Source organism: Nicotiana tabacum, chromosome 1 (assembly GCF_000715075.1).
Source record: "Nicotiana tabacum cultivar K326 chromosome 1, ASM71507v2, whole genome shotgun sequence".
Lineage (NCBI taxonomy): Eukaryota > Viridiplantae > Streptophyta > Magnoliopsida > Solanales > Solanaceae > Nicotiana > Nicotiana tabacum.
Window position 1 is genome coordinate 21,157,621 of NC_134080.1, and position 13,351 is coordinate 21,170,971.

Genomic DNA, 13,351 nt, shown 5'->3' on the forward strand with positions numbered 1-13,351 from the left:
TGCAAAAAACCAAAGAAGGGACAGTGCAGAAACTAACACATAACTCTCCATCATTAAATAAGAGAACCAACCAACATATTCACGGCAGAGAGACCACCACTCCACTTCACTGCTATTCTTTTTCTACTATATATATATTTATTATATATGCACTTTTTAAATCAAGGCAACAGTTGATTAAAACAACACAATAATATGAGGGACCATATCCATCCACATCATGCCCTTAAACCTCAATCACCATGCATTAATGTAACACGTGACCATACCACTGATATTTCTTGCTAGGGCTTTTGCCTTTCTTAGAATTTCTATTTGTACATATATGGAATATCGTATCATATACGAGTATTTCTTATGTAGGATTCTCCTTCATTTACGAAAAAAACAAAAAAGAACAAACTGAAAACCGACAGACTCACGTATATAAACGAGAAAGCAAAATACATATAAGTATGTTTTTTCATCTACTAAGATACAAATATATAAATCTAGTGTTTAGTGTTGTGAATAGGTGGTTTTCGATGGGGTTGAGCATAGTCCATAACCACCACGTCTTCCACAGGGTCTTTTTCAATGGAGTTCACTGCTTCTTCCTCATGTTGTGCTAATGGTGGAGTTTCTAGAATCAATCGCGATTGTCTCCTCAACATCTGCATACAAATTCGAAATCTAAATTAAACATTTTCTTTGTATAAATATTCGTGCACATTTAACTGAAGAGTTTGAACTCCTATAACTTTGATACTATCAACTCACTTAAAAGATAATTATAGATAACCGTCTACAAAAAGTAATAACTTTAAAAAAAAGAAGCAATTTACAGATAAAATATACTTATTGTAAAAAACGTTTACACTACTATGTAGTATATAAGTGAAATACTTAAAATAAAAGATGGTCTGTTTACAAAGCATAGAAATTGGATACTTATTGTTCTCGACTTTGTGCATGTCAATATACAATATTGAAAGATGAGATTGTTAATAGCTAAATAGATCAATATGCGATACAACAAGTAAAATCAGCTGAATTTTAAATAGTTTTATTCTTCCTAATGATTAAGTAATTCTTGGGTTACAAGAAAATTTTACTCTTTCTCATAGTATTTGAGTTTAACACTTGATTCCTTCAAGGAATACTCTGTCATACTATAAAATATTTTCAGTGGCATAAACACCAATTATATCGCGTGTGTACATATATATAGAGAGAGAATTAGAGCTTTACCTTTACTTGAGCTCCTTCTTGAACTGTAATGACCTTGTTTCCTGTTATAATTCACACCACATATTTCGTCATTTATAAAATTTTAAGGGTTAAAACTTAAAAGTAGGAAAATAAAGATTCATGATCACTTCGAAACGGAAGCAATGAGTTCTTTTCTCTCTTTTCCTTCTCTACGTCTCTATTTATAACTTTTTGAAAATATTTAACATGGAAAAGTGTGAAATTGAGTTCTAAAATATCCAAGCAAGGATGGTTTAGTTGAGTTACAAAGGAAGAACTATAATGCTACATATTTTAAAATGTGTGGATGTTTTTGCATATAAAGAAGAAACTCAAATGGAACACTAGAAACAATGAAAATTGATAGATTTCAACAAGAATGGAAATATTTAACGTGGTGCAAATTAATGAACTAGGTAATCTTATCCAATACCTTTAGTTTCTTCTCCATTTGATCTCTTTTTCCACATAAGTTTTGCATCATCTCGACTTCCACTTCCATTATTTTCAAACGTGATTTTTCCTTCTGTTTTAAATGTGTCCCTTGTCAAAAATGTTACGTCCTGCAAACAAAAAGTAAATTATAGTCGGATCAATTTTATTAACTTACCTAATCTCCACATCAAAAGAAAGAGATAGTAATATATATAAGCTTCAAACAAGAAAATAAAAAAAAGAAATATTTGTAAAGCAAACCTGTATTCTGTTTTCTTCATCAGTAGTTGTTGCGAGTGGTCTAGCACTGCATGCATGGAGAGAAAGACAAACCAAAAGATAAACAAGAAACTTAGACATATTGACAATTTGATAAACAAGAAACTTAGACATATTGACAATTTTTTTTCCTTTTTTATCGTTCTTTATTATGAATAGGCTATTTATCAGATTTCAGAGAGAATAGATGTAACTTTGTAGCTAGGGTTGTGGGATTATCAATGAATCATACTGGGGATATATGTAGTGTGGAAAAGGGCAATGAAATGCATTAAATGCAGGTTTTGTAGGGAGGTGAACGTAGTTGTGTCAAGAGAACATGCAGGTGATCCCTTCACAACAATTTTGAAGATATTGGCGGCCTCCCCATGTCCCCTCCTCCTTTTAATTTCTCAATCAGCAAAGGGCCCATGGATTTATTAGACTCCTAAGAATGTGTCGTGAAATATATAATTGAAGTGTGCGCAAGCTGATATTGATATTATCGTTTGTCGGATTGTTTCAATATGATCATATGATTTTGGGTAATTCTCTCCGCATGAGCTACTATTAGTTGAGTTAAGTCTAATGTCCATTTTCAAATTAACATGTTCATTTTTTCATATGCTATCATGGTCAAACTTATGCTTTTTATTGTGTTTCTCGGTGTTGGACACAATGTTGTGTTATTAAGGGGCGGAGCCACACTGCTAGTTACGTGTTCGGCTGTGCTAAAAATTTTATTTAATATGTACAAATAATATATCAAAACCCGTTAACTAAAAATTTTAGCTCCGTTTTGGAGTCCAATTAACCTTAGACATTTAGGAGGGGGAGGCGAGAGTTATATGATCCTACATTATGCTTGAGAGACTGTGTTATTGCCTCCTTAAATAGTTTTGGGTAATTCTCATTCCATAGCAATGCTAGGTTTTTAGGTTGAATTAAAACCACAATCAAATAAATAAATAAATAAATAATAATAATAATAATAATAATAATAATAATAATAATAATAATAATAATAATAATAATAATAATAATAATAATAATAATAATAATAATAATACAGAAATAAAGTGCCTAAGAATTTTGTGAAAAGATACATAGGTAAGCAAAAACCATAAGAGCTCCTTTGGGTTAAGTTCTTCCAGTCAGTTGCTTAACATCGCACTCTCCTGCCGACAGTGGAAAATCGAATTAAAGTTGGAAAGAATTTTCCTTTAAATTGCTTACGGGCTACTTTTCGACTAAATATCAACTCCTTTGGATACATGTTTTAAAGGGATAACGAGGGATCTGGCAAATTTTAAAACACATGTCAAACACAAAGGTAATTAATGTAGTCAAAATCTGACTTATGATCTCACATGTTAGTAAAGACCTATGCTGTTGTTGACGTGATTGGACTCCTTTATAACAACCCTATCTCCATATAAGATGAAGCATTTAATAGTTTGCATAATTACATTGATCAATGATCATAATTCATAACATAACTCGTACAATAAATGTAAGAATAATAGAATTCTAGGACCTGCCCCATGTGTTTCTGCAGGTTTCCTATCCTTCATATCTTTGAGTTAGATTCTCAGCATGGCTATCGTAAATGGCACTCCTTAATTTTCCCTTATTTTGTAAGTGGTAATTACTTTTGCTATGGTGTATCCTAAAATTAATTTGCACAAATTTTGTTATCTTGCTAACGAAGGTGAGTCTAGGAGGAGCAACGATAAAATTATCTCCGTATGATCCAGGGGTTCGAGTCGAGCCGTGTGGAATCGATCCGTTGTTGGCGCTTGTGTTAGGTAGACCGCATACATCATATATACCCCTTGAAGTGCGGTCCTTCTTTAGGCCTTGCGTGAACGCAGATTGTTTCGTGCACCAAATTATCCCTTTTTGTCATCTTGCTAACCTTGTCCTATATAGCCCTTTTAAGGTTGGAAAAACTGGTTCACTTGCACATGCATTTGTTCCTTGCTGCTCAAGTTACTGTTCACACTTGGGATTGATGGTGTCCATCTCATTCAAAAGGTTTGGTAGCCAACCTTATTGAATTGGTATTGATTTGGTAGTCAACCTTGTTGAATTGGTTTGGTTTGGTAGCCAATTTTGTTGAAATTCTGAAAAGTATGTGCAAAATTGTCAAATATTGTAGGCTTTAGAGAGTGAGGTTTTGGCTATAAAAGGAGAGCTTCAACTCTCATTTCATCACACCAAAAAAAAAAAGAGCAAGGTATTCCATAGACTATAAGAAAATAGTCTGTGAAGAAAAATAGAGTGTGAGAGATACTGTAGTGAAGTGAAAGAGCAAAAGAGTATTTTTTCTTTTGAGGGTGTAGTGGTCTTAGGAGTATTCGTACTCGTTACTACACAGTGTAAAATCCTCGCTATAGTGATATCAGTTATTCTTCTTGGCCGTGGTTTTTTCCTTATTTAGAAGGGTTTCCACGTAAAATATTGGTATCATTATTGCTGCATTGTACTCTTGCTGATATAACCATAACTAGTGTTTCGCGTTTATCACTAATACCGTGAATATTATTTCTACGGGGTTTTTTCTCAACAAGTGATATCAGAGCCAAGGTTCTGTCTGAGTATGCTTTGTGGTTGCAGCACAGTCTGAACTTCCACATCAGAAAAGAATTACTTTGGTCTCCTAATAAATAGTATTTGTATTTGTGATAAACGATGGAAGCCAACAATAGTAGAATGGTTACTTTAAATGGCACAAATTATGCCATTTGGAAGGGCAAAATAGAAGTTTTGCTCTATATGAAGAATTTTCATCAACCTGTATTTACCACTATAAAGCCTGATAATAAATCAGATGAAGAGTGGAATTTGTTACATAGGCAGGTTTGCGGCTTTATTAGACAGCGGGTTGACGATAATGTTTTGAACCATATTTTTGGGGAGACACATGCTCGGACCCTATGGGAGCACCTTGAAAGTCTGTATGCTCGGAAAACTGGAAACAACAAGATGTTTCTAATAAAGCAGATGTTGGGTTTAAAATACCATAATGGTTCCGCGATGACAGATCATCTGAATAATTTTCAGGGGATCATGAACCAGTTATCTGCTATGGGCATTAAATTTGATGAAGAAATTCAAGGTCTGTTTCTACTTGGTTCCCTACCAGATTCTTGGGAAATTCTTAGAACTTCATAATTCTGCTCCGGATGGTGTGATCTCTATGGATCTTGCCAAGAGCAGCCTTTTAAATGAAGAGATGAGAAGAAAATCTTAGGGTTCCTCCTCATCAGATGTCTTAGTGACTGACTCTAGGGGGAGAAACAAGAATAAGAGTTCTCAAAATAGATAACATAATAGAAGCAAATCCAGAAGCAGACTTAAAGATATTGAGTGCTATCATTGTGGGAAGAAAGGGCACACAAAAAAGTTCTGCCGAATTTTGAAAAAGGAGAATAGAGACAAGGAAGAACAAAAAGAATATGGTAATCCTGTGGCCACCGTCACTACAGAAGATCTTGTTACTGTCCTTGATGCAGATCTGATAAATATTGCTTGTGATGAGTCAAGCTGGGTTGTGGACAGCGGTGCCGCATCTCATATGACATCAAGGAAGGACTTTTTCTCATCCTATACTCAGGGTGACTTTGGAACTTTGAGTATGGGTAATGAGACTGTATCTAGGATGGCTGGTGTTGGAACGATTTGTTTGGAAACTAGTATTGGAACTAAACTAGTTTTAAACAATGTAAAACATGCACCTGATGTTCGTTTGCACTTGATCTCTATTGGTGTTTTGGATGATGAGGGATATATCATTACCAATGGTGTTGGAAAGTGGAAGCTCACTAAAGGTTCCATGATTGTGGCTTGTGGGAAAAAACGTTGTGGTCTATATTGGACTACGACCTCTATCTGTGTTGATATGTTGAATGCCATTGAGAGCAATAACTCTTCAACGTTATGGCATAAGAGGCTTAGCCACATTAGCGAGAAAGGACTAAATGTTCTAGCCAAGAAGAAATTGTTGTCAAGTTTTGAAAGTGCAAAATTAGAAAAATATGAGCACTGCTTGGCTGGAAAACAAAAAAGAGTTTCTTTCCCGTCTCATCCTCCTTCAAGAAAGACAGAGTTGCTTGAGTTGGTGCATTAAGATTTATGTGGTCAAATGAAGACAAGGACTTTGGGTGGTGCACTTTATTTTGCTACATTTATTGATGATTGCTCAAGGAAACTTTGGGTCTACATCTTGAAGACCAAAGACCAAGTGTTGGGTATCTTTAAGCAGTTTCATGCTTCAGTTGAAAGAAACTGGAAAGAAGCTGAAGTGTATTCGTACTGATAACGGTGGTGAATATTGTGGACTATTTGACGAATACTGCAAGAAACAGGGTATCACACACCAGAAGACTACTCCTAAGAATCCTCAGCTTAATGGTTTAGCAGAAAGGATGAACAGGACCTTGATGAAAAGAGTCAAATGTTTGCTTTCTGAAGCAAAGTTGCCGAATTCCTTTTAGGGTGAGGCATTGTTGACCGCCGCACATGTTATTAATCTATCCCCTGCGGTTTGCTTTGCAAAGTGATGTTCCAAATAGAGTTTGGTATGACAAGTATGTTTCCTATGACCACTTGAAAGTGTTTGGTTGCAAAGCTTTTGTACATGTGCCTAAAGATGAGAGGTCAAAATTAAATTCTAAGACAAGGCAGTGCATCTTTATTGGTTATGGCCTTGATGAGTTTACAGGCTATATGATCCAATTGAGAAGAAGGTCGTGACAAGTCGTGATGTTATCTTCGTGGAAGATCAAACCATTGAAGATATTAACAAAGCGGAGAAGCTAAAATCTCCAAGTTCTGAAGGTTTAGTTAATCTTGATGTTCCTCATACAAATGCGGATGACGTTGGTGGGCTCAATGATGATGGTGGTGCCCAGAACCATATTCCAGATCAGCATATTGATAGTGATGGTGATAACAATGCTAATGTTGATGAGGTAGATGCTCCTACTCATGAAGCTGTGGACGAGTTAGATATTCTACTCAGGAGGTCTTCTAGACCTCGTACTCCTTCCTCCCGTTATTCACCCAATGAGTATGTATCACTCACTGATGGGGGAAAACCTCAATGTTATGCGGAGTCCATAGAGGATGAGCACAAGGATCAATGGATTGAAGCCATGCAAGATGAGATGAAATCTCTGCATGAGAACCATACTTGTGAGTTGGTGAAATTGCCTAAGGGCATGAGAGCTTTGAAAAATAAGTAGGTGTTCAAAGTTAAAGCTGAAGAACATAGTTTGAAGCCCAGATACAAAGATAGATTGGTTGTCAAGGGATTTGGTCAAAGGAAAGGTATTGACTTTGACGAAATATTTTCTCCTATCGTGAAAATGTCCTCCATTCGGACAGTTCTTGGTTTGACTGCTAGTCTTGATTTGGAGATTGAGCAGATGGATGTGAAGACTGCTTTTCTTCACGATGACTTGGAAGAGGAGATCTATATGGAACAACCTGAGGGCTTCAAGGTAAAAGGTAAAGAAAATCTTGTATGCAAACTTAAGAAGAGTCTATATGGATTGAAGCAAACTCCGAGACAGTTGTATAAGAAGTTTGAATTTGTTATGGGAGAGCAAGGCTACAAGAAGACTTCTTCAGATCACTGTGTGTTTGTACAAAGATTATCTGATGATAACTTTATCATCCTCTTGCTATATGTAGATGATATGTTGATTGTGGGCAGGAATGCTTCCAAGATTGACGAGTTGAAAAAACAGTTGAATAAATCTTTTGCAATGAAAGACATGGGTCATGCTAAGCAGATTTTGGGCATGAGAATTACTCGTCGAGAAATAAAAGAAAGCTTTACTTGTCACAAGAGAAATACATAGAATGTGTATTGGAGCACTTCAATATGAAAAGTGCTAAGTTGGTTCGCACACCCCATCCTGGTCATCTGAAGTTGAGTAAGAAGATGTGTCCTACAACAACAGAGGAAAAAGAGAGAATGGACAAGATTCCTTATTTCTCTGTTATCGGAAGTTTGATGTATGCAATGGTATGCATTCGACTAGATATTGCTCATGCAGTCGGTGTTGTTAGCAAATTTCTCGAAAATCCAGGAAAAGAGCATTGGAAGCTGTAAAGTGGATACTCAGGTATCTAAGAGGAAGCTCACATGAACACTTATGTTTTGGAGGATCAAATCCAATTTTGAAGGGCTATACAGATTCTGATATGGCAGGTGACCTTGCTAACAGAAAATCCACTACTGGATATTTGTTTACTTTTTCAGGGGGAGCAATATCATGGCAGTCGAAGTTGCAGAAGTGTGTCTCACTATCTACAACTGAAGCGGAGTATATTGTGGCTACTGAAGCTAGCAAAGAGATGATATGGCTCAAGAGATTTCTTCAACAACTTGGATTGTGACAGATGGAGTATGTTGTCTATTGCGACAGTCAGAGTGCAATAGACCTGAGCAAAAACTCCATGTACCATGCGAGAACAAAACACATCGACGTCAGATATCATTGGATTCGTGAGCAAGTGGAGAACGAATCACTTCAAGTCAAAAAGATTCACACAAGTAAAAATCCTGCAGATATGTTGACCAAGGTGGTACCAAGAGACAAGTTCGAGCTATGCAAAGAACTTGTCGGCATGCACTCAAACTAGAAGACAGTGCTACCTTCTCTAGATGAATGATACTGGAGGGGGAGATTGATGGTGTCCATCTCATTCAAAAGGTTTGGTAGCCAACCTTGTTGAATTGGTATTGGTTTGGTAGCCAACCTTGTTGAATTGGTATTGGTTTGGTAGCCAACCTTGTTGAAATTGTGAAAAGTGTGTACAAAATTGTCAAATATTGTAGGCGTTAGAGAGTGAAGTTTTGGCTATAAAAGGAGAGCTTCACTCTCATTTCATCACACCAAAAAAAAAAAAGAGCAAGGTATTTCATAGACAATAAGAAAATAGTCTGTGAAGAAAAATAGAGTGTGAGAGATATTGTAGTGAAGTGAAAAAGCAAAAGAGTATTTTTTCTTTTGAGGGTGTAGTGGTCTTAGGAGTATTCGTACTCGTTACTACACAGTGTAAAATTCTCGCTATAGTAATATTAATTGCTCTTCTTGGCCGTGGTTTTTTCCTTATTCAGAAGGGTTTACACTTAAAATCTTGGTATCATTATTGCTGCATTTTACTCTTGCCGATTTTACTCTTGGGAAAAATTTGAGGATGAGAAGAAGCTCTTTGCCCTAGCCTAAAAAAAAGGAAAAGAAAAATAAAGAAAATAAAAGAAACCGAAGAAACGACCGAAACGGTTTCTTTAATATGCTCGTCATTTCTTTGCTAGACTTAGACTTGACCATGGCTCATGCAACACCCGCATCCATAGGTGGAGCCAGGTCCGTTTAAGCTATTAGGTTCCATATTAATAGTTTATATATATTTAATAGATTTTTAGGACAAATACAGAATTAAAGCTATTGAGTTCGGCCGAACTCATAAGGTGTATGCTAGCTTCGACCTTGCCGGCATCATTAGTATGTGTCTCTTGGAGATACGTCCTTTCGGAGACATTTGATAAAATTAGAACGATACAGAAAAAATTAACATGCACAAATCGAGAAACTAATTCATGTGATAGAGTTCCATGATATTTTCACACTTATCCTCTCATTGTTGGATATATTTATCATCCTCTATCACTCCAAAGAATTCTAATTTATCATCAAAAGATTTTCTATAAGCAATACTAGCTAGTCTCGACTCATGTTGTACTTTTCCTTTCCTCTAATAGATATTAATACACGATCAAGGGGAGAAGATAAATGGTTCGTTTTTACACCAGAATGCACTATATAGTAATAAAAATGTTTAAGTTAGACGAACCATTTATCTTCAATAGTGCATTCTGGTGTAAAAACGAACCATTTATCTTATATGTGCATATTGAATTAAAAAAATATGTGCATATTGAATTAAAAATATGTGCATATTGAATTATCTGCCTTCCATAGCTACCATAAAAATGTTTAACTTATATGTGCATATTGAATATTTTTTATATGTATACAATCAGATCATTCGTAATGTAATTATAAGTGAATCATTATGATAAATATTATAATAACATTATAAGAGCAGTAATTAACATGTTATAATAGCTAAAAATATTACACAATTTTTATAAAAGTCTTACCTGTCAATATATATATAACTTAAATCCATTAAAATTAAAATAAAAGAAGCAAAAGATCAGTAGGCTAACATATAAACATATGGGACCCAACAAGGAATGGGAGTTTGGGACCTGAGGCTGAGGCTGAGGGAGAGGAAATTATGATTTTTGGGAGACAAAGTAGCATGGCCATACCGCCATTGGCATTTGGCACCCAACACTCCATGACATGTGGGTCCCACTCAAGCATGCCACGTGGCATGTAGTCCCATGTGCCCTAGTCATGTGAAAAATAAACAAAATTAAAAGCCACCCTCTCCTCCTATACTATTCTCCCTTTTCTCTCCAACAGCTGACCATTTTAGTGAATTAAAGAAAATCTCCATAGGAAATCCCTTAATTTGGTGTTTTTTGGCTTATTGTTCTTTTGTTGTTTGGTTGGTCTGTTAAGGTTGTATCACCCAGCAGATAGCGTTAATCCTTGTATATCTTAACAATATCGTGAAGGTGAGTCTTTAAACAGGTAACGTCCTCTCTGAGTGATCTATAAGTTATAAGTTCGAATCGTAGAATCAGTTACTAAGTGCATTTGTTGTCAGCGTACGTTGCTGACGTCAAACTTCCTTAGGATGCAGGCCTTTTCATGATCCTACATGACTACGGAATATTTTGACCAAACTATCCTTTATACCTTGAACAATATCGTGAATGAAGTGTACTTAAACTAATTAGAGTTCCTGATTGTGCGAATTTGAGTAGACAAAAGTTGACATTTACCTTCCCCGTCTTTATCCTGTTTTGCCTAAGAAATCCTAGTATTATTAGTCCTTATGTGTATGTCAGTGTATAGATAGATAGACTAATAGCTAGAGTTAAATTCTTGGTACTGATAATCAGGGGAGTTACAAGCTCGGATACGGTTAAGCCGAACCCAGTAGCTTTTGCTCAAACAGTGTATTTATGTTGAGAAATTTATTATGTACAAATATTATATTTAGAACTCAGTTATTAACACTTAAATTCGTCGTTCTAAATTCAGAACCCATAAAGTTAAAGTCTTAGCTCCACCTCTGCTGATAATGTAAGTTTACGTGTCAACAAGTAATTTTCACAAGACGCCGAATATTGTAACTTAAAGCTAGAGTATTATTTTGTTATAATTGATTAAATTGTACTAGTAGTATAAAATTCTAGATACCATCAGTGTGTATAACTTAAATTATATGGATATAATATAACATTATCAATTCTACTTATTTTTAATAAACATTTAATTATTCATGTTAACTTTTGATTATTCCTGTTTGTACATGCTTAATTTGAAAAGGTTGACATTAGCCTTTTCAGTCTTTTTCATGTTTCGCCTAAGAAATCGCACTACACTATTTTGGTGCTAATTAAGAGGAGATAAATTAGGTATGCCGCCCTTGAGATAGTTTCTTGTCATTTACGTAACATTGGATGTTGTGAAAATCTTGGTGCAGTACCACCAAAGGATGTTGTGTAGTGGATGAGATTGCTTTTCTCTTAATCAGAGGTCTCGCGTTCAAGTCCTGAGTATGGAAAGATCTTTGGTAGGGAGCGCTTCCCCCCAAATGAGGCCCTACGCAGCGTGAATCCGGATATAGTCGGACTCCAATACGGATACCGAACACCGGGTGTGAAACAAAAAAAATAAAATCTCGGTGTAGTGTAATTTGAAGTTAATAATTCCAGTGAACACTTGTGTAGTTTTCAAGTAGAAACCATTTAGCTAGCGTTTGACCATAGATTTTCAAATTTATTTTGAAAAATCTGATTTGGGTGAAGTTTGGTTTGAAGATGAAGATGTGTTTGGACATCAATTTTCAAAATATATTTCACTTTTTAAAAAAAAAAAAAAAAGTGAAACATGACTTATACACATAGGTTCTAAAAACTATCACAAATACCCAACAGTACATTCATCAATAACATTCATTATCATTATCACAAATCATAGTTCTCAACATAAATAAATTTGGTTCATAAATTATCATTTTTATAATGAACTACATAATACACTATCAGATGACCGAGAAGACGAAGCAGCATTGTTACAAAATAATAAATGATAGACTATTTTATAATATACAAAAGTTTAGGACAATTTTTTAAAAATATAATAGTAATATTTTGGGCCAAAACCAGCTCAAGGGGTTTGGGAATTTACCAAACTATGGATAAATTTTATGAACAAACATGTATTTGCCAAAAAATATCTAGCAAATACTTGACAAAATCTATGACCAAACGGGTTCTTAATTTAATTCTACCTATTTTTCGGTGTTACGGTTGATATTTCGAGATAGAAGTGAAGGCATGATGTAACTTAAAAGACAAACAACGAACTCATCCATTCTATTTTAAGTGATTTTTTGACTTTTTTTTTTGTAGTTCACAATATTTAATTTTTCAGATATCAAGAAGGGATTAACTTTTTCTTTTCAAAGTTATCCTTGGAGTAAAGAGCCTAGAAATATTTTGTTATATTTTCAATGAACAAATTAATATTAATATAATCAATTTCATTATCAATTAACGTTAAAAAATAAATTTCTGGAAAGAACCAAAAAATCACTCAAGGTGGAGGAAAGGAGTATTAAAATACACAGCTGTTGTTTAAACTTGGAAGTATTGACCAACACAACATATTAAATGTTAAAGAAGGTCGCTGTCTGAAGTTGCGACCTACGGGAATATAATTTTTAATCCTTTGAATCATTACCTGAAAGTGGATGGTGATTGATATAATGTATTTCACATATTATGTAGTCCAGAAAGTTAGAGCGAACTAACTCTTAATCAGAGATCTCGAATTTGAATTTTGGGTATAGAAAAATCCTTGGCAGTTAAAGAGCGCTTCCTCCCGAATGGAGCCTTATACGCAGTGGCGAAGTCAGAAATATTTCTATGGGTATTCAAACTTGAAAGAAGTAGAAAAAAATTCCGACAAAGGGTGTTCAATATAGGTTTTATATATCTAAAATCAATATTTTACTGATATACGCAGTGTAATTTTTCGGCGAAAGATAGTCAGTTGACCGCCCTTTGCTCAAGGTGGCTTTGCCCATGCTTATACGGCGCGAATCCGGATATAGTCGGGCTCCAATGCGCGTACCGGACACCGGGTGGAAAACCAAAAAAAAAATATCGAATATAGTCGGGCTCCAATACGCATACTGGATGCCGGGTGAGAAACCAAAAAAAAAAAAAGTTACAGCGAACTAAGAAATTCGGAAAATTATG

The 13,351-nt window shown here is 35.1% G+C and overlaps 1 protein-coding gene across 1 annotated transcript; it reads right to left on the reverse strand.

The window, feature by feature from the left end:
- Positions 1-230: 230 nt before the first annotated feature.
- On the reverse strand, positions 231-2,167 carry LOC107832526 (uncharacterized). Its single transcript, XM_016660390.2, has 4 exons — positions 1,927-2,167; positions 1,664-1,793; positions 1,231-1,271; positions 231-653 (listed from the first exon to the last, which is right to left on the reverse strand). Exons 1-4 carry the CDS (start codon positions 2,056-2,058, stop codon positions 492-494), a joined length of 465 nt encoding a protein of 154 aa, XP_016515876.1. The 5' UTR covers positions 2,059-2,167; the 3' UTR covers positions 231-491.
- Between the last annotated feature and the right edge of the window lie 11,184 nt (positions 2,168-13,351).